The sequence below is a fragment of the Ascidia mentula genome, chromosome 6 (genome assembly GCF_947561715.1).
Source record: "Ascidia mentula chromosome 6, kaAscMent1.1, whole genome shotgun sequence".
NCBI lineage: Eukaryota > Metazoa > Chordata > Ascidiacea > Phlebobranchia > Ascidiidae > Ascidia > Ascidia mentula.
The window spans coordinates 1,549,885-1,572,041 of record NC_138571.1 but is presented as its reverse complement, the minus strand read 5'-3'; the positions used below and the strand labels follow the sequence as shown (position 1 = coordinate 1,572,041).

Genomic DNA, 22,157 nt, shown 5'->3' with positions numbered 1-22,157 from the left:
TCATTTAGTCGACAAAGAAGACTTTATATTGGATGGATTAAAAACACAAAACATTCAACACTTTAAGTTTTTTGGCGGACCAATAATATTATGTCTCCACCAACCCAAATATTAGGGAAAGTCCCCCTCCCCCAGGATTTCCACCATGGGTACAGAAATACACAAACAACATCTTACCGGTTTGCTTCTCTTTCGAATCACGAAGGTGAGATTCTCGAGGTCGGTCAGGAGGAGTGATGAGTAACTGAGGTTGAGCTCATCAAGGAGTAAGGAGGACACGATTGAAGTTATCTCCTCATCGTTCGCTTCATGAGCACAGCTGCAACATCGCAGTATCGCTTGCTTGGTTGGTTTCCCCATACACGACGATGCGAGATCCTTCAGCAGCTTCTTCTTCGCTTTCCAATCTTCATGTGAAAATCCGGGAATTACGGTTTCAACATCGTTGAAAACTGAAGAATCGCAAATTCCGAACGCGAACTTGGCAACAACCTCCCATCTGGCATCGGTAAGTAAGGTGTATTGTTCCTTGAATTCTTCTAAAGGCATGATCATCATCAGGTAAACCGCGGAGAAGAATTCTTGCCAAATGAGATGTGAAAAATATCTACGTTTATGTCCGTCCAGTATTGTCAACTTTAAGTTTCCCTGCTTTGTAATTGAGGTATTTAGAAAAGCATGAACTGTTGAGTCATTCAGTTCTGCATTTTTGAAATCTTGAAATTTGAAAACAACTTTCTTGTTCCGAAATCCGTCCCAGGCCAATTTTGAAAGTTTTTTCAACTGCGGATTTTCATTCTTCAGGTGTTCAGTTTGTGAGTATTGAACACAAGTAGATGCCAGAACACGTGTAAGCGAAACATGCTGACTATCATCATCATGACTCACCAGATAGTTGACAGTCAGTATGAAATTAACCGGAACGTAACAGTAAGAGAACATGTTGATGTTTTGTTCAAGTTTGTTCTGTACAGAGTCATATCTTGCACCGCATATCTGTTGCCCAAGTTCTCTCTGTGAGTTTGGAGTTAAGCCGAGTATCTGAGTAATAAATCTTGGTCGATGTGAAGGATGGAGTTTGTAGAATGGAGCTGGACGTGACGTGAATATCTTCCGGGAACGTGGAAGCAAATTTCCATTCAATAAATGCTTGAGATAAACTTCTGCTTTGTTCTCTTTATCCAAGAGGGGAGTTGGAGCTTTACTTGACAATGATTTAAAAGCTGCTTCATCGACTCCGTCAAAAACAAAGAGAACATCTGGATCACCATTGATTGCTTGCATTATCCCTTGAGCTACCTCTGGATTGTATTCCCAGCTAAGTAGCATGGTGTGGAGGAGAAACCGAAGGAAAGTCATGCCTGTTTCGAAATTAGCATTTCGGATTACAATGTAGAAGATGAAAGATATTTTCCCAAACAACTCTCTATGCAAAGCTTGTAAAGCCCATTTTTTGCAAGAAGTAGTTTTGCCGATACCCGCTTGACCGACAACGCCGACAATATTTCCATGCTTTTCCACGTACTGGCGTTTTGCTTCCTCTTGCTCGGGTTTAAATTTCTGTTCTGCTTCGTCTTGTGCTGTTTCCTTTGCACGAGTAAACATTTCTTCAGGGCTGATGTCACCGGATGGTCGATCGTAAACTTTAGCCAAATCCTCTCTACGATGATAATGTCCTTCTGCTTGAAACTCGTCATCAATCTGTTGTGGTTTGCTGACTATGGATAGGTTGACTGGTGTTATGTTTCGTTGGGTAAATTCTGCAAGTGATGATTCTTCACTGGCGATGGATTCCACTTTATCTTTTAAAGTTGACTTTAGTTCTTCGCCTACAACAAGGTTTTTTTACTTTTTTTGTGGTACGTGTCAGATGCCTACGTGTTGGTTTGTGATGTCACACAGTAAGGAGACGAAACATCAGAACAATCGTTATATCAATTTATTCCGTAAACAATAAAAACATAATCACATAACTGATTTGAGTGAGAAAAACAAATTGTTTTGTCGGTTGATGCTGACAGAATGACAATGAAGTCCTTATCAGCCAGCACCACTATGGTCAGGTTTACGAGAAACTGTAAACGTTGTTAAATTGTACATAGATGTGTTTAAGTTAAACCAAAAGGTAGAAATGCAACAAGAAGCAAACAACAGCAAAAACATAAAAATAAGATCTAACAATAGGAGAACATTGCAACAGTGAGTAAAAAAAAACAATGCCATCCCAATTTGTATTGAATAAATGTGAGCACAAGCATAATAGTAAGAACAATCTGTTATACTACAAAGCCGAAAGCAGATAATCTGTGTCATCAAATAGTCTAGTCATCGATAATTTATGAACATTCAAATTGCATGTGATGTAATCGAGTATGCGTGATGATAATGAAGGAGGCACAATTAGCCAAGGAATCGAAATTCCTGGTCAAAACCGACACAATAGCTGGGGATGACCACGTGGCCAATGTAAGGACTGGTGTTGCAATGAAATTGCAGACAGGATGACGGCGAGGAATTCAATGGCCGCCCCTATGTATTTCCTTATTTGTTGAGGTAAGTGGTTCTGCGCACACTAAGTATGTAAAAGGTTCACGTGGAAGCTTATCATGTGTTGTGTTGATGAATATGTATAACGGGAAAACATGTGTACTAAAGATTGGTGCCAAAGATATTTTGTGTATATTTTCGTGTTAATATAGCGCGGCTCCGTACACTACATCGGGAACTTCTCCGAACTGAATCAGAGTCATACGTTTCGGAGATGCGGGGCAGTTGAATCCATTAGTGGGCAATGCAATGATGCATTGAATAATCTTGGCTTGTCAAACGCGTTGCCAAAAACGCGAAACGAACCGGCATACGCGGAGACGTCAAACCTGAGCGACTTCAGGTAGTACGCGTTTCCCATAATTTCTCCATTTGAATGAAGTTATTTTATTTGTCGCAGCCCTCAGTAATCACCGATTGCTTTGCAAAACATGCTTCCGAGCGGCACAAAAGACGGCATTCCGTGCAACGCCGGCCAACCGCATATTCCAACCGTGGCGCGCTCAAGCGAAATATCGCAGCCGCTCGAGGAGCTCGGTTACTCCAGTCATTCGAAAGCTTTAAAACCAATGCAAGGTGACCGCGCGATACGCAATAGTGTAATGGTCACGATAAAGAACCATGAATTTTACAGCGACCTTAATACAATCGACACAACCAGCGTTGGACCAGACATCATATCAGACGAGATTCTAGTCGATCAATGTGCACCGATCCGGTGACGTCGGGCGAACAGGAAATTGCAACGTGTACATTAGCGTGTGATGAGCGGTAAGTGTGTTTTTACCAATGTAGAAACCAAAAAAAAATTCTCGCGCAGGCCCAACCAAAACACGACTTTGCCGAATTTACAACCGAAAGTAAGCGCGTTTATAACATTAACTCTCACGTGCCACTGACTGACATCGTTTTCTCATTGGTAGAGTTTGAAAACAGAAGCAGGTTCGAACCGACAATAACATGTTTCTGGCTAGCAACCGCCATCAGTCCGCTTAATCTCACAGCGCTGATTCACAATTCGCATTTACGCACTGGACTTGTGACGTCATTGTACAATTTCTCGTTGCCGATCGTTTGGTCACGTGTCGACCGTATGGTACGCGTCATATTAGGCGACGGCCAGAGAACCTTCAAAATTAATTGCAGTTTCGGTTTCACGTTGGAAACCATTCTGGGGAACGGCGAGATTTTCACGCGTCCGACAACAATGCAATTCCCAACACCTTTTCTAATCCGCTCGCGGGATGATCTTTTCGCATTCTTTCAAAAGCTCGCTGGACCAGATCATTTGGAAATCTTCAGGCAAAATCGTCCCGATTCAAAATGTACAGTTGAAGCGTTGACAAACCTTACTTTCTACGTTTATAACACACCCCACGCCTGGATGGGAAATCCTGTAAATTTACCGAGGTTTCTTACGCACAACACGGGTCTCATCACATTTCATAAAACGATTGACGGTCGACCGATCACAGACAATCTTTGTCTTTTTCGATGCATCGCACCTGAAGATGCCACAGGGCGGCGGCCTTGGTCGCATCGCCACCGAGTTATGTCGGAAATTCACAGGCGGAAAATGTGTTGATAACTTCCGAGGTGTACGCTTGAGTGCTCTACCTCAAATCGAAACGTGCTTTGGTTTAAGTATCAACGTCTTCAGGCTAATAGCGCCGGAAGTGTGCGAAATTTTATACCGCGATAATGAACATGGATTTAACAAACAATGATTTCAGTCTCTTCATGGATTTTCCCGCCTACGCATCGAACTTTTCTTGCCCGATGTGCAAACTTTACTCGGACTGACCGCTGTGCGCAACACCATAAAACGTGTTCTCTTGTCACACGTGAGACCAAGTGGCGCATTTTCCATCAGGCCAACGATTTTCGAACGGTTGGAATTGTGCGGCATTGACGTACCGCCGCAACATCGCTTTTATCCATTTGTGATTTGCTATGACTTCGAGGCGATGCTGAGTCAGCATAATTTACCCGAACGAACGGATAAAACGGAATGCCAAGCTGTACACATTCCTCTCAGCGTTGCCGTGCGTACCGGGTTTCCAACAAGACGAGTGTTTCGTCACAACAAGTCAACCGCAAGAGTTGATAGACAGGTTTTTTTATTGCGTGTCGAACATCTTGAGAAAAATTGTCGTGCGTGTCGAATAGTAAAAATGTCGTATCTGGTAACTAACGCATTCTTGTACTTACATTACGTTAGAATAACGACAAAACAATTAAAAACCTTGCATGTTGCAGGCTGCTATGTCTCTTTTAAGGTCCGATTGAACGAAAAATGGCACTTGTTTCGTAACAATGCAATATGTTTGGTAACAATACCACGTGTTCGGTAACAATGCTCCATGTTTAGAAACAACGTTAGTTTTGGGTATAACGTGTTTATTCGTTGAACGTTAAAGTAAGTGCTGACAGGTTTTGCATGGATTTTGTCCAAAAATTTATTGCGATTGCGTGTATTTAGCCATCTAAACAGACAAATTTATTTTGGGTGGGGATCCTGAACGATGATGCCATTAAGTTTTCAACAATACGTAACCGTTCAGTTAAATATAAAAAAACACAAATTTCTCCCCAAATAATTGTTTGCGGTTTGAAATTAAACGACTTATACTGGCAACAACGTCTTCGAGCCACTTTTGCCACCAGCATCTACGGCAAAAATTTGACAATTACAAGTTAATAGGAGAATCGTTGGCGTCCAATCTTCGAAAAAAACTATTAAGATCGATGTGAATGTTGCAAGATTGGCGTGATCGATTTGTTAGGCTTAATTAAGTTATTAGAGTAATCTAATTCATGGACAATTGTAGATAACAGTAGCGTTTGTCTGTTCGTAGTACTACATACCGGTAACATTTATTCACGCCGCCCAAGTCGAACAGTGGCGTCGCGTGTCGAACACTTAGAATGGCGAAAAAGGCATAAATCGACACCCTGGACAGGTTCATGGATTACCTGCGTCAAATCCAGGACAAAGCGGCGCGTTTGATATTTATGCGATTGTGTTCTGTTTGCTCACTTCTTACTCTGTGTATGCATGTGTTTTTAGAGAGCTCGCACATTTTCTGCTAGGAATAAAAAGATCGCCCGTCCGGGTGTATTAGCCGCAAAGCACTTAGCAAATAAATCTTTCACTACAGGTTAGCCACAAAACGCTCCACAAACAGATCTTTTCCATACAAGTCACGCGAAAAAATGTCCACAATTTCATGCAGTTCGCAGCCGCGCGCGACTCTTGTATTAAATTGCCACGGCTTCAGCGTCGTGTGCGCCTGCAAAATTGCTCTGAACTCTTGAGTAGGACGGTCTCGCGAAAGTGTCAAACATCTCACCATACCCGAGAGCATCAAGATTATATGCAAGCCAATGGATGCCGGGTCGATAAGACAAGTCGCTATTAACAACATACAAAGTCGGCGATTGCGGTCGTATTGACGCCAGCTCGTCTTGTGCGTAAACAACGCGAAACACGCGTGACGCAGCAGGGTCGCGTGCCAGCAAGCCGCTGATTCTCAATTCGTCCATACGTTTTTTTTTCGTTGTTTATTTATTATAATTTTTTATTTATTTTTTTTTTGTACTGCACCCTATAATGCAGTAATATTACATGCAATGGCACGATAGGCAGGATCGCCCCACTGCGCAGGTCCTTGCTTGGCGATCACAGCTATCGTATCGCGATCCAGCTAGGCTGCATTGCCTGGGCACCCTATAATGTTTATTTTATGTTATGTACATTTCTTCCAGCTATTTTGTTGTTTTGTACGCAAAACTACAGCAATCCCACCAGTCGAAATTTGCATGCGCATATCTCGCCATTGTGACGTCATAGAGAGAAACGGAAACCGTCGATCGAAAGCTGAGAAAAATTTCAATGCGAATGTATTTTTTATATATATATACATATATATATACATGTATATATATATATGTAATAAATCGCTTCAAGTTGCCTGTTGCTGAAAACCTTAGGTCTCTAGGCCAACTCCAACGGCAGATATAATTTATTAAAAAATGCACCTTTTTGGGCCAGTTAACGCAGTGGAGTTTGGACATCATTTCAATGGGGCGACTCTCTACCGCCCACGCGTGACGTATTTGAAACCCGCCATTGCCACGCGTCAGGGCGCTCATTTGTCCCGCTTTATCCGTGTTCCAAAACTACGTGGTCAGCTGCGTGTTCTTCGCTTCGGATCCAAAGGATAAGAGGGTTTCGATTTACGGTTTGTATGCATAATTGTTGCTGGCCGGCGTCACTGCCTTATTATTGAGAGATAGTTCTATTTGACAGAAATTCGCGTGCGCAAAAGAGTTTGACGGTGCCACTGTGATATCGGCGTCCATGTCTGTACCATACGTTTTTGTAACGCACAACGTACAAGATAATAGCCAGTCGTTCAAGACGATAGTGCTCCCGGTTGGCAGCAATGTAAAAATTATGCAGCGTCCGTTACCGTGGCTAAGGACAGATATTCGACGAAACACTAGACTGGGTGGGCTTCGTCACGAATAAATCCAACACGCTTTTCGCACCTCTCATCGAGCGCTCGTTGATCGGCGCCATCCCTCAAGCGAAAACATCGTCACGCGTGCGCTTGCGAAGCCCATCCCTGATTCTACAAACTGTTTTCCTATATGCCGCGAAAAGGAAACGTCGCATCGACGCGCGCTCGTATGTCGGCCTGGTGGCAGCTCGATGCGCTTGAACCAAGCATAGAGGCGTGTGTTTTATATGTTAAAAAGTCGTAATGGCACAGAGGATGTATCGGCAAGCGGCTGAAATTTATCACTACTACAGGCAACTCTGTTCGGCTTGTAATCTTAACAATTGCGCTTATTCAACTCCCCGCCTTTTTTTACTTATCGCAACTTCACCATTTTGCCGGTTCGCCTTCATTTACACTGAACATGATTGTAGAAAACAATCGAAACGTCTGTAGAATGAAGTTCTCTACCATTGCATTGGCTATTATGTTCGCATTAAAGATTTACAAAACCGTCAGTTATGTTCCTAAGTATGTAACTGTATTTTTAAATATTAAATATTCAAAATGCATTGTGTCACAAATTGTTGTGTTTAATGCGCTACTATACCCCGAGGATTCGTGCAGGTATGCGTGGCCGCTTAGGCATCTGCATAATCGTGTTGTGCGTTACAGTACATCATATTATAAACAAACACTCCCCTATATGTGGAATAGCACAGTAGCACACCGCGAATTTATTCTGGAATCCTATTATTCATTGCATTTGTTATGACTGTAAAGAAGGTCATTTCTGTCGGGCTAGCGACTTGCCAGCCCACACCCATGTAACATTTGTGACGTAGTGTACAGCCTTTGTTTATTCGGGCGTGGCAAGTTACCCATGTGTGACAACACTTTACTCTATCCATGTTTACTCACATTTTTCCTGTATTTCTAATTGTAGGTTGGGTTGTTGTGGTGTTGTTTGTTGAACAACGTTGACCTGTTGTTTCATCATCATGACAGGTCCGGTATAGACTGGTCCAGTTGTGTGTACGTGTTTCTCCCCGAAATGAACTTTGCGTGCTTTTTGGATATTCTGCACGTTGTAATGTGGTATAAAAATCAAAAGCAAAAGACGTTGTTATGTGTACTCGACGTGTAGTTGATATAACGAAATATTTCTATCGACAAGTTACACCAATCTCAGACAGAATAGTTTGTAACAGCATATAATTAGTTGATAAGAAATAAACAACATATTGGACCGCAAAAGCAAAAACAGATTGGACCGCAAAAGCAAAATCCAACTATGTTATGTAGTCGTTGAGAATAACAGCAGGCCCAGCAACAGATACAACACGGTGAAAGAACCGACTTACAATTTCACGTTCTCCAGATGTCCCTGGAACATCCACTATGTTGTGTTGGCTGGTCATTGGTAGAACATCCAACATTTGTGAAAGATCATCCACATCTCTTGAACTCCCAGCTTTATTGTTAGACGTATGTTTTAGTGTTGTATGTAACAAGTGAATTTTAATCACAATAAACTGATTTGCAATCGTGCTTAAGCTATAGCAGTTAAACCATTTCATGTGGACAAAGCAAAGAGATTATATTTACTGAACCTATTCATGTTAAGAGCGCTCATGTATATATGTAAGTTGATTTGTCGTCACCTTGTTCTTGTGGAGCGGGAGATGACATGTTTGTCTGCAAGTTTCAACGTCCTTCTGTGTTTGATGAAAAATGAAAGCAAATTCTTGGAGCATAACTCACGGCTTTAAATTTCAAGACAAACAATATAGACCATGTACGTGCTACGAAATTCATATTGCAGACATTTCAGGCGATCGTTATTATCGTTACCGCACCATTTTGTCCGCTGGCCTTTGTTATGATTGCAGTAACAATCGAAACGTCTGTAACATTAATTTCGTAGCAATTATAATATATGTTGTTTGCCTAAAAAAATTAAATGTATTTCATCATAAAGACGTACAACAAAATCATCAGAGCTGTCCAGCAACCAGTTGGCATGGATAGTTTGTGACGTAATAATATTGTTGATAAGTTCCATTGTATGTTTGTTCCAACATAATTGAGTGAAATAATACTGGTACCCTCGCGTACTTCACTACCGCGGAGGCAAAGGTTGGATTAATAAAAAACAACCTAACCTCAAACCGATAAGGCGCGGTCATATTTAAAAAAGTTGAACAAGATTCACTAAAGTCTTAAGCAACAAAAGGTCACAACTGTACTAACCTTAAAATATCTCCTTCTGTGTACTCTCAAACTTTCACAACAATCACAAGTTCTCGTTTATCTGAAACCAACCTGTCAAAAGCTATTTAACCACACCCGACTCTACTGAGCGAGCGTGAACAGCACTTACACTAACCTACGGTTTACCCCAGCCACGTACATAATCACTCAGGCATGTGAACTTTTGCGAAAGAAAGTTCGTACTCAACCATCCAGTGTACGCTTAATCTGATATCTTTTTCAAAATCTTCCGGGAAAGATTTATCGGAAACATTTTGCCGTTGTTGTTTGCCTCGGAAAAAATGCTTCGACCAAAATTGCGCAAAGAGAAAAAAGTTGCTCCATGCGAAAACTATGACGTTTGAAAAATACGAACGTATTATCTAAAAAGATTTGGTAAACTTGTGATAAACCGAAATGCCCAATTTAGGTTTACACCGAAACCGAATATTTGGCCGTCGTCAAAACATTTCGGCCGAAACAACCAAATAATGTGTGACGTCACGGATACGTTGCGACAGGTTAATTGTGTTACATCATTATTGATGGTTTTGTGGGTTTTAAAGGTTGCCCCGCCGTCGTCGCCAAACCCATTTAAATTTCCCTACTGCCATAATTGGAAACATAATAATGACAAATAATTGTCGAGCAGTTTGTTTGTGTTCTGACCTCAATGGATAAATATGACAAGAGCAAACATCAATGATATGACTACAAAAATACCCCAATAGTATATAGTAGCGAAATTAGATAACCTGTAATCGAAGTCAAACATATTTCAAGTTGTTCGTGGAATTATCGCAACCAAGTCAAATATGGCAAGTGGTCTGAATAAACCAACCCAAAAACAAACAAAGAACAAAAGATTCAACTAACAAAGATACCTTTCAGATGCGAAATTTGCGGAAAGTGTTTCACGAAACGTCAACAAATCTACAATTATAGACGGATTCATAAGGTGAACGAGCTAGATAAGTGCATGTTTTCCTCCAAGTGTTTCCGCGAGAAATGTCATCTTGACGCACATATTCGAATTTACACAGGAGAGAAATCGTACACATGCAGCATTTTGTGCGAAATATTTCAGTTCGAAAAGCACTCTAAAAACACACCTAAGGATCCACACCGGGGAAAAACCTTACAGATGTGATATTTGCGAAAAATGCTTCAAGTATTCATCTGAAATCATATCTCACAAACGAACTCACAGTGGAGAAAACCTCACATATGTGAAATTTGTGAAAAATGCTTTAAGTCTTAATCTGAAGTCAAAATTCACAAACGAATTCACACTAGGGAGAAATCTTATCAGTGTAACATCTGTTATAAGGCTTTTAGAACATCAAGTTCATTAACTGGGCACATAGCTACTCACACTGGGGAAAAAAGGTTTAGGTGCGAGTTTTGCGAAAAACAGTTCAGAACTGCTTGGAAAGTCAACAACCAAAAACGGATTCATACTCCTGAAAAACCTTTCAAGTGCAGATATTGTTCGAAAAAGTTCAGCTAGAAACACCATCCTGGCCAACATAACCGAATTCACACTGGAGAGAAACCATTCAATTGCGAAATTTGCGAAAAGTCTTTTCGTGCAAGAAAAGATATGAAAACGCATCAACGAACTCACATGGTAGAAAAAACGTGTGCAAAATGTGTTTTAAGGAATTTGCGAGAAGATGCAATTTGATTACTCACCTTTGGGTTTACACTGATAAAAAATATATGTTGCGATGTCGTGCATTCCTAGTGTTTGTCACAATGTAATGATGCGCCAGGATGTTATGCTGCTTGGTCCTCTGTAACGATCTTATAATTACCAAGCTAAAATATTGTTACGTCGTCTCCTTCAAGGCAACCACTGAGACGTTCATTACATGTGTGTGTGAAAATCCTTTTTCTTATGTGAACTATTAAGCGCTAGTTCATGTTATAGTGTAAATTGTTTCCCTTGATCTGGCTGACGTTTGGTAATTCTAATTCTGAATCTATTTTGATCGATTGCGACGTAAACCGCTTATGTTTAAAGGATTGAAGTTGACGTTGTCTGTCTTGTGTGGCCATGTCAGCCCTTGGTAAGAATAAAATTTAACGTTTTAATTTGAAGATTAAATTATTCAAAACCAGAGGAAAGGAGATTGCCAAATTCTAGCCCCAAAGCGCACGCCTAAAAGGATATAGAATTGTAAACTCTAAAGTGAGGTTCAATAAGAAACTCTACGCCTAACCTTAACATAATTCGTTACCTATTGTGCCAAACTTTGCACTCACACGTACTTGTGTAGTGTGTATAAGTACTTTATAACACCACGTAACTGAATCACCCAATCCGCACATGAAAGCCTAACCATAACTAGACAATATTCAAGCAAACATTGTTTTATTCGATTCTTCTGAATGCGTTCCATTCTGTTTTGAATCACATTCTACGCTATTTAAACTTTGACGGTTATTTACCAGATTCTTAATTGCGATGAAACAATTCTCAAATGTTTTCTATCCTTTGCCAATTGCCACGATTGTGAATGTTAATACACGGCTACTCGGACGGAAACCTATTGTACGATCTGTACAAACGATGCCAGGCAAATTGTTGATCCTTTCGATCAACAATTATTGGAACTCATACGTCATCGAAGCACAGGTAATGTTTTGCCCACAGCAGCAATACGGTGAGCAATAACCTACATAGCCATAGATTCTCCCTTCTCTGGTTTTTATGTGAATGTTTTTAGAAAAACACCTGCATTTTGGTTATTTGGTCAATTTTGCAAAAAACACGTTCTCCTGTGTTAAAGTTGGGCTTAAAGAAAAGCAGCAAATTAGTGCAAATAGTTTCGTGTGGAGTCAAGTAAGTCATTGTAAAAGAAGCTGTCAACCCCAGATCTTTACACAACAAAGTCACCATGCGACTCCCAGGCATTTACTGAATAACGAGACATGTGAGGCAAGCTGGTATCACTGACACTAAAGGATCCATCTTACACATCAAAATATTCGAGCTTTTGCGTGATCCGCCTTCATACAGCTTGCGGTCACTTTGCTTGTTTACCCAAAACGTACTTCTAAATGCATAAATAATAGGCGGGATAAAGACAAAATTACCAGTGATTGACAACTCACTTGTATTTGCCTTTGTTGGTAAGACACATACGAAAACTTTGTGCATGGAAAATTAAAATTAAGTCACGTTTGTTTTACGCCTGGCAAAGTTTTCAACGTAACACGTTGTGTTGAAGGCGCAATTCACTGCTAGGGCGCGTCGCGCATGATCGCACATTATCCCCGCCTAGATATCCTATTTTATTGATCGATGCTTGTGTCCGGCTTTATTGCAATTGTAACCTGATGATAATTTAAACAGCCAAGCAGGACATAACCAGTTCGGCGATCTTGTTTCGCCACGCGATAGTATACAATGTTGCGACATAGGAAGTATGCGGTTCGCGAAACAAGTGGGCTTCACAGAGCTGGTCGCTACCTTAAATTGGGTCTCGAGTTCATTTGTGTCGCGAAAAACTCATATCAACGTAGATTTGTTGAGGTATCTGAAATGTATAAGCAGATACAATAGTTTCCACAAAATGATTTTGCTTATTTTCAATCCTTTTTCACAGCTTTTCTATTAAGGCTTGTAATACATTACGCATGTTGTGACACAAACACTGCTAATTGCGAGTGAATATTGTATTATCCCCATTTTGGGGGTAACTTAGCGTTTGGACATTTTATTAGTACAAGATATGGAAAGTAATTGCGTTCCCCCCATCTATTCAACTAAACAAGGCACTGGTGAAACAAAAGGAACAGCAACGTCATACAATTTGGGACAGACCTCACGATTCTCTTATGTGTATCATATGCTGAGAAGAAGGCACTTTGGTGTTTGTCTATCTCTGTTGAAAGAAGGTTCAGCACACGAAGACATTTTATTCAGGCAGGGAACATCTTGCTATCGACCAAATATACTTTAAGTTTTCAATTAATTTTGACAGAAGTATCTTCATAGTTTAAACAACTTGAAGGAATATCACAAAGATGAAGTTTATTGTGTTGTCAATCTTGTTCTTGTTAATCGGATGCAACAATGTCGGTATGGAAATATCACTTGCGTTGGTTTCAGACGAATGGTTTTCAACGAATGCTTTTTACAGGGGCTAAAAAACTCTCAATCACATCAAAAGTGGTCGCATACATTCAAGGTGGATGCGGTTCTGAATGTGCTCTCTGCAGTGTGAAGTGTGCTTACCAACAGTACACCCAGTGAGTTTGTGATGTACATTATGTAATTCTATTTAATCCAAAAATAGAAACGACTTGCAAGATGCTGACAATATACATTGTTTCGACTTATTATGTCACCTAATAATAGGAGATATTTCTTCTCATAAAAACGCCCGACTTTACCGTTTTGTTTTTCCTCACGACGGTGTTTTGACAACCAGGTCATCCGCAAAATTAGTGTTGGTCACATTTTTCGCTTGTTATATGGGTTGGGCGACCAATAAGGTCTCGCCCGACTTCATAAATCCGTTAACAAACTTCTCGTTGTAGATCAAAGTCGACCACATGTAAATCGTGTGCTGCAAGCTGTGTATCATGTGGTGTGATGTGGTCTAACCCATACATAGGAAGTGCCATGTGGGTGATAGCACAAGTTCTGTGACAAGATTAACAATACACATAAATTTATAGATAACAGCACATTTTGTAAGATTTTTCACCAATTCAATAATATTAATATTTTATGATAGCCTATCGTATGCTAAAATAACAGCGAAATACTGCAACATCAGTATCGGTACATGTTCGCTGTGTTGTGTGTTTTTACAGCATACGATGTAAATTAAACCTACTCATAATACAACAGTATTGTACTAACAGGTTTTGTGTGCTTTTTTCAATATTTGGAGCCCCTCAAGACTGCGTGCAAACGCGTTGAAAAGTTGCTTCAGGTCGCGCCGGTTGACTAAACACAGGAACCCAGACGCAAGCAGAGAAACCTGTTTTGCTTGGGGGGACTCTCCACCAAAACCAAAACGTGTCAGCAAATAATGTCGTCCAACCCACGTCACACATGAACGTGCAACAATTCAACACAACTATCTGCCGATGAAATGTTGTTTGTCTGAATCTTCTCTAAATTAGTTGTGAGTTGGATCATTACGTTTATTAGCAGTTTAATCCGGTGGTGTCCAAATCGAAACGTCATTGGTGGGGCAATGCTGCTCACAAACGCGCTAAGACTTTTCGCGTACTCACTTGCGCCAGAACATGCTTTTAAAGTTCTGCAATGTTTCGAATTTAAACAAATGTCAATTCAGCATAAACATTCCGACGAAATAATGGAGTTATTTTCGCCTGCGGGGATTGTGGTGGAGAAAAATGTTTTGCTCGAGGGAATCCCCCTATTGGTCCAGTCCGCATGGAGCTTATTTTGGGACAGGATGGGGTTAATACTTGACACAACACAAGTCGCAACGCATAAATGGGCATTGTCGGTACAATAGAAATTACACAAAATTTCACATTCATGTACAAAAACAACAATTCGTTTTGAAAACGCCTTCGTCTCTGGCAAAATCAGCATCGGTACATGCTCGCTGTGTTATGGGCTTTTTTCTGGTATGATGCAATTTAAACCTACTCATAATACAACAGTCTGGTACAAACTTTTTTGTGTGTTTATCCAATGTGTTGACCCCCTCAACATCGCATATAAACAGGTAGGAATATTAATTTGTGTATAAGCTGCAGACAGATGGCCACTGTTTCGACCTAAAAGGTCTCACCAGTGCAGCTGGTGTGACTATTAGACGAACTTTGCAGACCAAACGGCCAAGCAAAGACTTCCACTTTGTGGTGACTATACAGTCACCGTCATCCGTTGGGCACCAAACTAGGTGCAACCTTACGGAGCAAACAAGGTGGAAACACTACGGCCAAGCAAGCTTAACCAATAGTGCCGTCAGGCCCCGTGTCACAATAATCATATGATAAGCAATGTGGAGCCAATAATATGAATTTGTGTATAAGCTGCAGACAGATGGCCACTGTTTCGACCTAAAAGGTCTCATCAGTGCAGCTGGTGTGACTATTAGACGAACTTTGCAGACCAAACGGCCAAGCAAAGACTTCCACTTTGTGGTGACTATACAGTCACCGTCATCCGTTGGGCACCAAACTAGGTGCAACCTTACGGAGCAAACAAGGTGGAAACACTACGGCCAAGCTCCGTAAGGTTTGGGCACCAAACTAGGTGTTTGCTCCGTAAGGTTGCACCTAGTTTGGTGCCCAACGGATGACGGTGACTGTATAGTCACCACAAAGTGGAAGTCTTTGCTTGGCCGTTTGGTCTGCAAAGTTCGTCTAATAGTCACACCAGCTGCACTGATGAGACCTTTTAGGTCGAAACAGTGGCCATCTGTCTGCAGCTTATACACAAATTCATATTATTGGCTCCACATTGCTTATCATATGATTATTGTGACACGGGGCCTGACGGCACTATTGGTTAAGCTTGCTTGGCCGTAGTGTTTCCACCTTGTTTGCTCCGTAAGGTTGCACCTAGTTTGGTGCCCAACGGATGACGGTGACTGTATAGTCACCACAAAGTGGAAGTCTTTGCTTGGCCGTTTGGTCTGCAAAGTTCGTCTAATAGTCACACCAGCTGCACTGATGAGACCTTTTAGGTCGAAACAGTGGCCATCTGTCTGCAGCTTATACACAAATTCATATTAATGGCTCCACATTGCTTATCGTAGGAATATTACTTAGGGTCAGGGCGCGCCGCCTGACCAAACAATAGAACCTAAACCATTGTAAAGGAAGCTGTTTTGATAGTTGGGTGCAACTAAGGATTACGAAAGGAGAAAATATATGATCATATTCGACATCGCGCACCAATGCACGGAAATATCGCTTCAGCGAATTTTGCGATACAACGCAGCATAAGTCCGCGCGAGAGCGCGCAAGTACACACCATAGTCATCTGCCTAAGAAATGTTGAGGTTTAACCCAACAGTGCCAAACCAAAACTCTTTCAAACCTGCTAAGACTTCACATATACTCGATAAGTTCAACAATGTTTCAGTTTTAAACAAACAGCATAAAAAATTCTGACGAAATCATAGAGTGGATTATCAATATGTCCTAGATAACCACTAGTTAGTTTCAAGCATATTTACATATTTCGTTCACCCTTCACCGATTTAACGTAGTTTGATGTTTTGTTGGCCAACATATGCTTTTTACAGCTTTTTGCTGGACAGGAAATTATTAACCATTTAGACTTCTTAAACCCAGCATACTGCTGTCTATTAATATACGTTGTGGGTTTAGTGTAATGATTTGATTTTAAATGTATTGTATGGTCCTGTTGTCCTAATCATCAACAAGTTATAAATTTAGCTCATAAAGTTTCTCAGGTCCGATATAAAAAATACTTTGCCCCTTGGACTTGCGATAGCCCGGAATAAAATAATAAGAAATAAAATAATAATCTAAATTGTGGTAACCCGCAAGGTTTCCACATTTCGGAATCTGTGCTTATTATTTTATGGAGTCACAAGAAAAATCCGACACAAAAACGATTCATTCTCTCGCATGAAAGCGTAAACAACCAATGCGAAGCTGACCTTATTTAACAGGACACAAACAAATAAGTTTTACAACATTCTTGACCAATAAAAAGAGTTACACCAGGATAATTTATTTCGAAGTTATATAGGTTTACTTTACGTTGGTGAAACTCTTTTTCTCAAACTGTTTCAACACAAAGATAACATTTAATTGTTGACCATTTACACGCGTTGCAACTGCCAATTCCGAAATATGTTCATCATCAACAGTTGAGGGAATGTAACCATAGCTGTCAATGATGCATAATTACTAGATACTTGGTTTCAAGTACCTGTATATATAAATAACGTTGTTGAATAGGTCACACTTCCATTAGATTTTATCTGTAACATTTCCTTACATGTAGTATATGGCTGACCACCGTAATCCCAGATTCCAGTGGACATACAAGTGGCAGTAGAGGCTCCTTCCAAAGTTAGTATTACCGGATTGCAAATAAACATGACAGCTGTTCCTTCCAAATATTCTGTCATCGGAAACATGACTTCGACGTTGGCCAGAGTCACTGGCGCCAAACAAACTGCAAAGAAAAAAAGCGAGGGCGGAAGTCATCAATGTGGACAAAAAAATGATGAGAAATGAATTCCTGAAATGATTTGAGCAAAGTTACGCGAAATTGTGCAAAACGCCTGTAGTTTATTCGGCTACGCATGTAGTTATAACTTACCTGCAGTACGTGATTAAACCCGAGCAAACAATGACTTTTTTCGCTTAACTCAATACAACAAATAGGTAAGCACTTTATTTTCCGCACAAGTCATTATGCAACGAGTACCTCGTAGACATGTAGGTGCTGAACCAGACCAAGCAGGTGCATCGCTAAATGTTGACCCCGCATTACAAGTGTTCATTGTTGGTCCTGAAAGTTGATAGCCTGAAACACACCCGTATGTCACCACCTATGAGGACGTATACACCACTTGTGTTGGAATGACGAATTGGCTGGCATCCAAAGGGACGTTTGGACAAGCTGCAAAATTGTTGGTAATAACAGTCCGCTTACGCCAGAACAACTTCATATTGGGTCACCTGATTGGCAAGTGGCCAGTTCCGCTTCGTTAAACATCCATTCACCGTTACGCAAACACTCGTTGGTCATTTCTCCTCCAACAGGGATTTGGTTCGGAAGCACACAATCGTAGGTAACTGAAGCGCCTTCCTGATAATTTGGTATGGGTGCAATAACGGTGGGAACAAGTCCCAATGTTGACGGAAGTGCATCGCACTCTAAAGAGGTCACATTGCTTTTGAGATCCACTCATTGCAAGGTTTCTGATATTTCCAATATACCTTTCAGACAAGAATCTGTAACAGCACTCCACGTGAAGTCAACTTGGCAGGTCGATGTTGGATTCACGGGATAAGTACTACTCGAATACCCACTGTTGCATGTGTACGTAACCACTCCAGTGATCGAGTACGTTGGTTGTAAAGGCGGGTATGAGGTATTGGGTACAAAAGGTGGAGGAGGAACACACACTGTTTACATAGAAAGAGGTTTGTTAATGTGAAATGTACAGTAAATTTTTATTAATTTTATTACACTCCTGTTATTTTATTCAGCTTATAAACAGACATTAAGTGCAGTTTAACGGCTGTTTTGATGCGGTATGTGTTTAATTCTAAGTTTGGTTTTCCATATAGTTTTGGCGTACAGATTTTTTAAAAACTAACTCTTAATTTCGCAGACGAAATGAAATGCACTTAAACCTAATTATTTTTTTCTTAACTAGTTATTTACCATCCAAACACTCGGGAACTTGGGCCAAGGAGTACATCCAGTTTCCACTGACGCATCTGTTCGTTGTTTGTCCAACAATTTGTCCAACTTGTCCGGGAGCGCACTCGTAAGTGACAACGTCGCCCTCTTTATATGGGCCTGTCCCAGGGTTATAAACGGTGCCGAACTGGAAAGGTGGGTTACCCGTGCATTCTGTCACATATATACATAACCCACGTAAAACCGTTTCATAACAAGGAACTTAACTATCAAGACAAGACGTATTCGTACCGAGGAGACATTGAGGGCCGGGGGTTGGGGTGAACGAGCTATCAGGATGAACACATGACTGCACCTCATGTACAGGCACATATCCGGCCAAACACGAATATGTAGCAGATGTGCCGTGAGTGTAAGGCGCAGTAGCACCTATGGGGTTTAACACAGGAGAGGATGCTGCAGCGTTATCGGGGTTCGCTGGAAGGGCTGGGCAGTCTGAAATTTTGCAAAGACTTGCATGCAGTGTTATAGCAACCACACAAGCATGTTTGTCAATATACTTACAGGCAATGCATGTTGGTGTTGGTCCGGATAGTGTTGGTGGGGTTCCGGCGATGCAAGTAATTGTCGCTGGCCCATGCAGTGAAAAGTCAGCATTGCATGAAAAAGTAACGGTTTGAGCTGGCGTGAAGGTGATTAAAGGGGTAACGGCACCATTTGGTATTGACGGCGTTGAAGGACATTCTGCGAAAAAGACGTCGTTGGGTGTTTTCTTCAGTAGAAATATTATTTTGGTTAATTTAATATACCGGTTGCTGAGCAGGTGGGAGAGGCGTCCATCCATGTGAAGTCGGCTTTGCATTGATTGCTTGTCGACCCGACAGTGTTTTGGCCAGGCGGACAACTGTAAGTAACCATGATTCCAACAGCGTATGAGGATAACGCCGGCATAACACTGACATTTGCAATGGCGGGTGGCGCTGGGCAACCTGTCATACTTCACTTGTTTCAAACGGTCAAACGCTCGAGTCAAGAAGAAACCTGCTTGGGATTCGTGCCAATCAGGATATCTTGTGTTTAAATTCCAGCGCGGTCAAAAAAATGCTTTCGGTTACCGGTTTGATCAAAATACAATTAAAATACAAAAACAATTGCTTCTTATCAAAGAGAAAGACAAATATCATGTTCCTGTTATCCTGAGGAAGCCTTGTTGTTTACAGGCGAAACGTCGGTGAATAAATTTACGTTTTCTATATGTGACAGAAGCACAGATTATTAAATTACAAGAGAAAGACATCTGATTAGCATTCACCTCGTGTACATGTTGGCAAGTTACTTGTGTCCCACGTTGGAACCCCGCCTATATCATGACATGTTGTGGTAAGACTTCCACCCTGATGGACGTACCCTGAGTCACACGCATATGTGGCGGTTTGACCAACACCAAACACCCCGCTTATGGTGGAATTTGCAACAGTCGGTGGCGAACCACATTCTTTGAATTTAAAAGTCACAAGAGAAAAGTTTTTTAGTTGTTTAAACATTCGAAAGACAACCGAAGAAAATCTATTTTGTAGATTCCCTTTTTTGGAGTCTTTGTGCAAAATATTTTTTTCTTGCAATTTATCAATAATTAAACACACTTTTGCGACTGATTGTCACAAGTGGCCTTCAACAAGCAAAATTTTAATTGTAAGAAGAAAATAAGCCTTTCATGCAAGTTTACAAAACTACCAAAAACTTAAACTTTTTCTGAGCATTTGTGCGAATGTTTTTTTATTCGCAAGCGAACATTATGGTCGCCACAAAACTATGTTAACCAATAACATCAATTCCAAATTATTTACACAATAAAATTGTTTGTTGACTTACCAACCATGCAAGTTGGAGCTGTGCTGCTGGTCCAAGTTAAAAATGTTGGGTCACAAATGTTGGTGCTAGAACCGACCAGAACAAATCCAATATTGCAAGAGTAGGAAACGGTCACACCACCAAGATGACCAACACCGTTTGAATCGTTGCTACCATTCTCGGAAATTAACGGCAAGGGGGGACAATCTTGGAAGAAATAGTTTTTATTTATGGTTGCAACCATCTTTCTATCTTGAAAACAGATAGGGTGATGATTTACTTGTGTCGCCGCAGGTTGGTTCATCAATCGTCCATTCACCGTTGGTGCAAGTGTTGACCACAGGCCCTGTTGGGTGTCCAGTTGCGCAGAAGTAAGTGATCGTCTCGTCCTCGACGTAGTCAGATTGTAGTGGGAAAGCTGTTGGTTCAGCGGTCGCTGCACCAGGAACCTCAGGGCAGACTGTGTTATGTTTAAACTATTCTTTTAGTTTTTTTTACCAGTAATGCACGACCGCTTGGCAAAGTGTCGTCAAAAACACAAAAAAAATGACAGACGGAACGTTTTTTTTTTAATTTTTGCTACCCACGTAGTTTGCACTTGGGGGCTGGTGATCTCCAGTTCAAATTTCCTTGGCAAAGGTTGTTTGCTGGGCCTCTCAAACCATAACCGGAATTGCATGTGTATGTGATTTAAGTTCCAGAAACAAACCAGGTTCCAGGTAAACTTGCGGCCCCGTTTATTGGCAAAGGGAGGTCGATACATTCTGTAACATATAATTGACGTAAAATATATGTGCTGTGCTCAATGGCAACATTTTTTCCACAATTAAGTTTCTCACCGCTTTGGCACGTCGGTGGATTGGCAGAATTCAATTGACCGTTTTGCTGGCATGTAAGCTGTGATAATCCTACCACGATAAATCCAGCAGTTTGACAAGTATATTGGGCAACTGTTCCACTTGGATATGGCGGAGAGGCGAGGGAGGTTAATATGATAAGTTGACCCCCTCCAACTGCATAAGGAGTCGGTGGGGTTCCGCAATCTGCGTACATATTGACAAAAAGAGTTCATCACTGGCTGAGATGTTTAGCGGTGTTCTTTCACCAAAGTAAACTGATAAGTTGAATTGTATTTCGTTTGGAGAAAATTGTGTTATGTGAAACAACAAAAATGACGTCGCATGTTCGACAGAAAAAACATAGAAATCACAAAACATTTCATCCAAAGCTAACTTCGGGTACTTTCCCCAATTGGTTTCCACAAAGTTGTGGAATGCGGTCAACGGTTAAAGTGGGTTTAATTATTAAATTATTTGTGGTCTGTTATCTGAAATAAAACTCAACACATTTTAGTAAATTTCTCATTTCATGTTCTGGTCAAATGTGTATTTATAACTTGTATTAGGTGGCAAAAATTTCGTATGTCTAAACTCTCTGAGGTGCAAAATACTTGGAGTTAATTAATTTCAATAAGAAAGCCAAAGCTATTATGCTATTGATCATTTTACGTTAGTTGGTATTGACAATTTTACATTCTAGTACTGATGATGACCCAGTTCGATTTCGAAATCTCTTTTAACTTACGTAAAATGACCAATCGCATATTATACTCTCTAAGCTTGTTGATTATATGAACTTATTAA

The 22,157-nt window shown here is 40.8% G+C and overlaps 1 protein-coding gene, 1 long non-coding RNA gene and 1 pseudogene across 3 annotated transcripts in view; 1 reads left to right on the top strand and 2 right to left on the bottom strand.

The window, feature by feature from the left end:
- Nucleotides 1-9,324, bottom strand: part of LOC145906588 (protein NLRC5-like) — a 39,093-nt gene extending 29,769 nt beyond the window's left edge. Inside the window, exons 1-5 of one of the 2 annotated variants that reach the window (XM_082994031.1) lie at nt 9,306-9,324; nt 8,717-8,770; nt 8,417-8,526; nt 7,974-8,133; nt 178-1,829 (exon numbers count right to left, since the gene is read on the bottom strand). In XM_082994031.1, the coding sequence (XP_082850157.1) occupies nt 178-1,829; nt 7,974-8,133; nt 8,417-8,526; nt 8,717-8,744 (1,950 nt within the window). In that variant the 5' untranslated portion in view covers nt 8,745-8,770; nt 9,306-9,324. Of the gene's footprint in view, nt 1-177; nt 1,830-7,973; nt 8,134-8,416; nt 8,527-8,716; nt 8,856-9,305 lie in introns of those variants that run through there. The other variant, XM_082994030.1, reaches the window with a different exon arrangement.
- Nucleotides 1-22,157, bottom strand: part of LOC145906433 (uncharacterized) — a 266,709-nt pseudogene that overhangs the window by 165,036 nt on the left and 79,516 nt on the right.
- On the top strand, nt 13,272-14,104 carry LOC145906622 (uncharacterized). Its single transcript, XR_014402838.1, has 3 exons — nt 13,272-13,395; nt 13,457-13,565; nt 13,857-14,104. It is a non-coding gene; the product is annotated as an uncharacterized LOC145906622 (long non-coding RNA).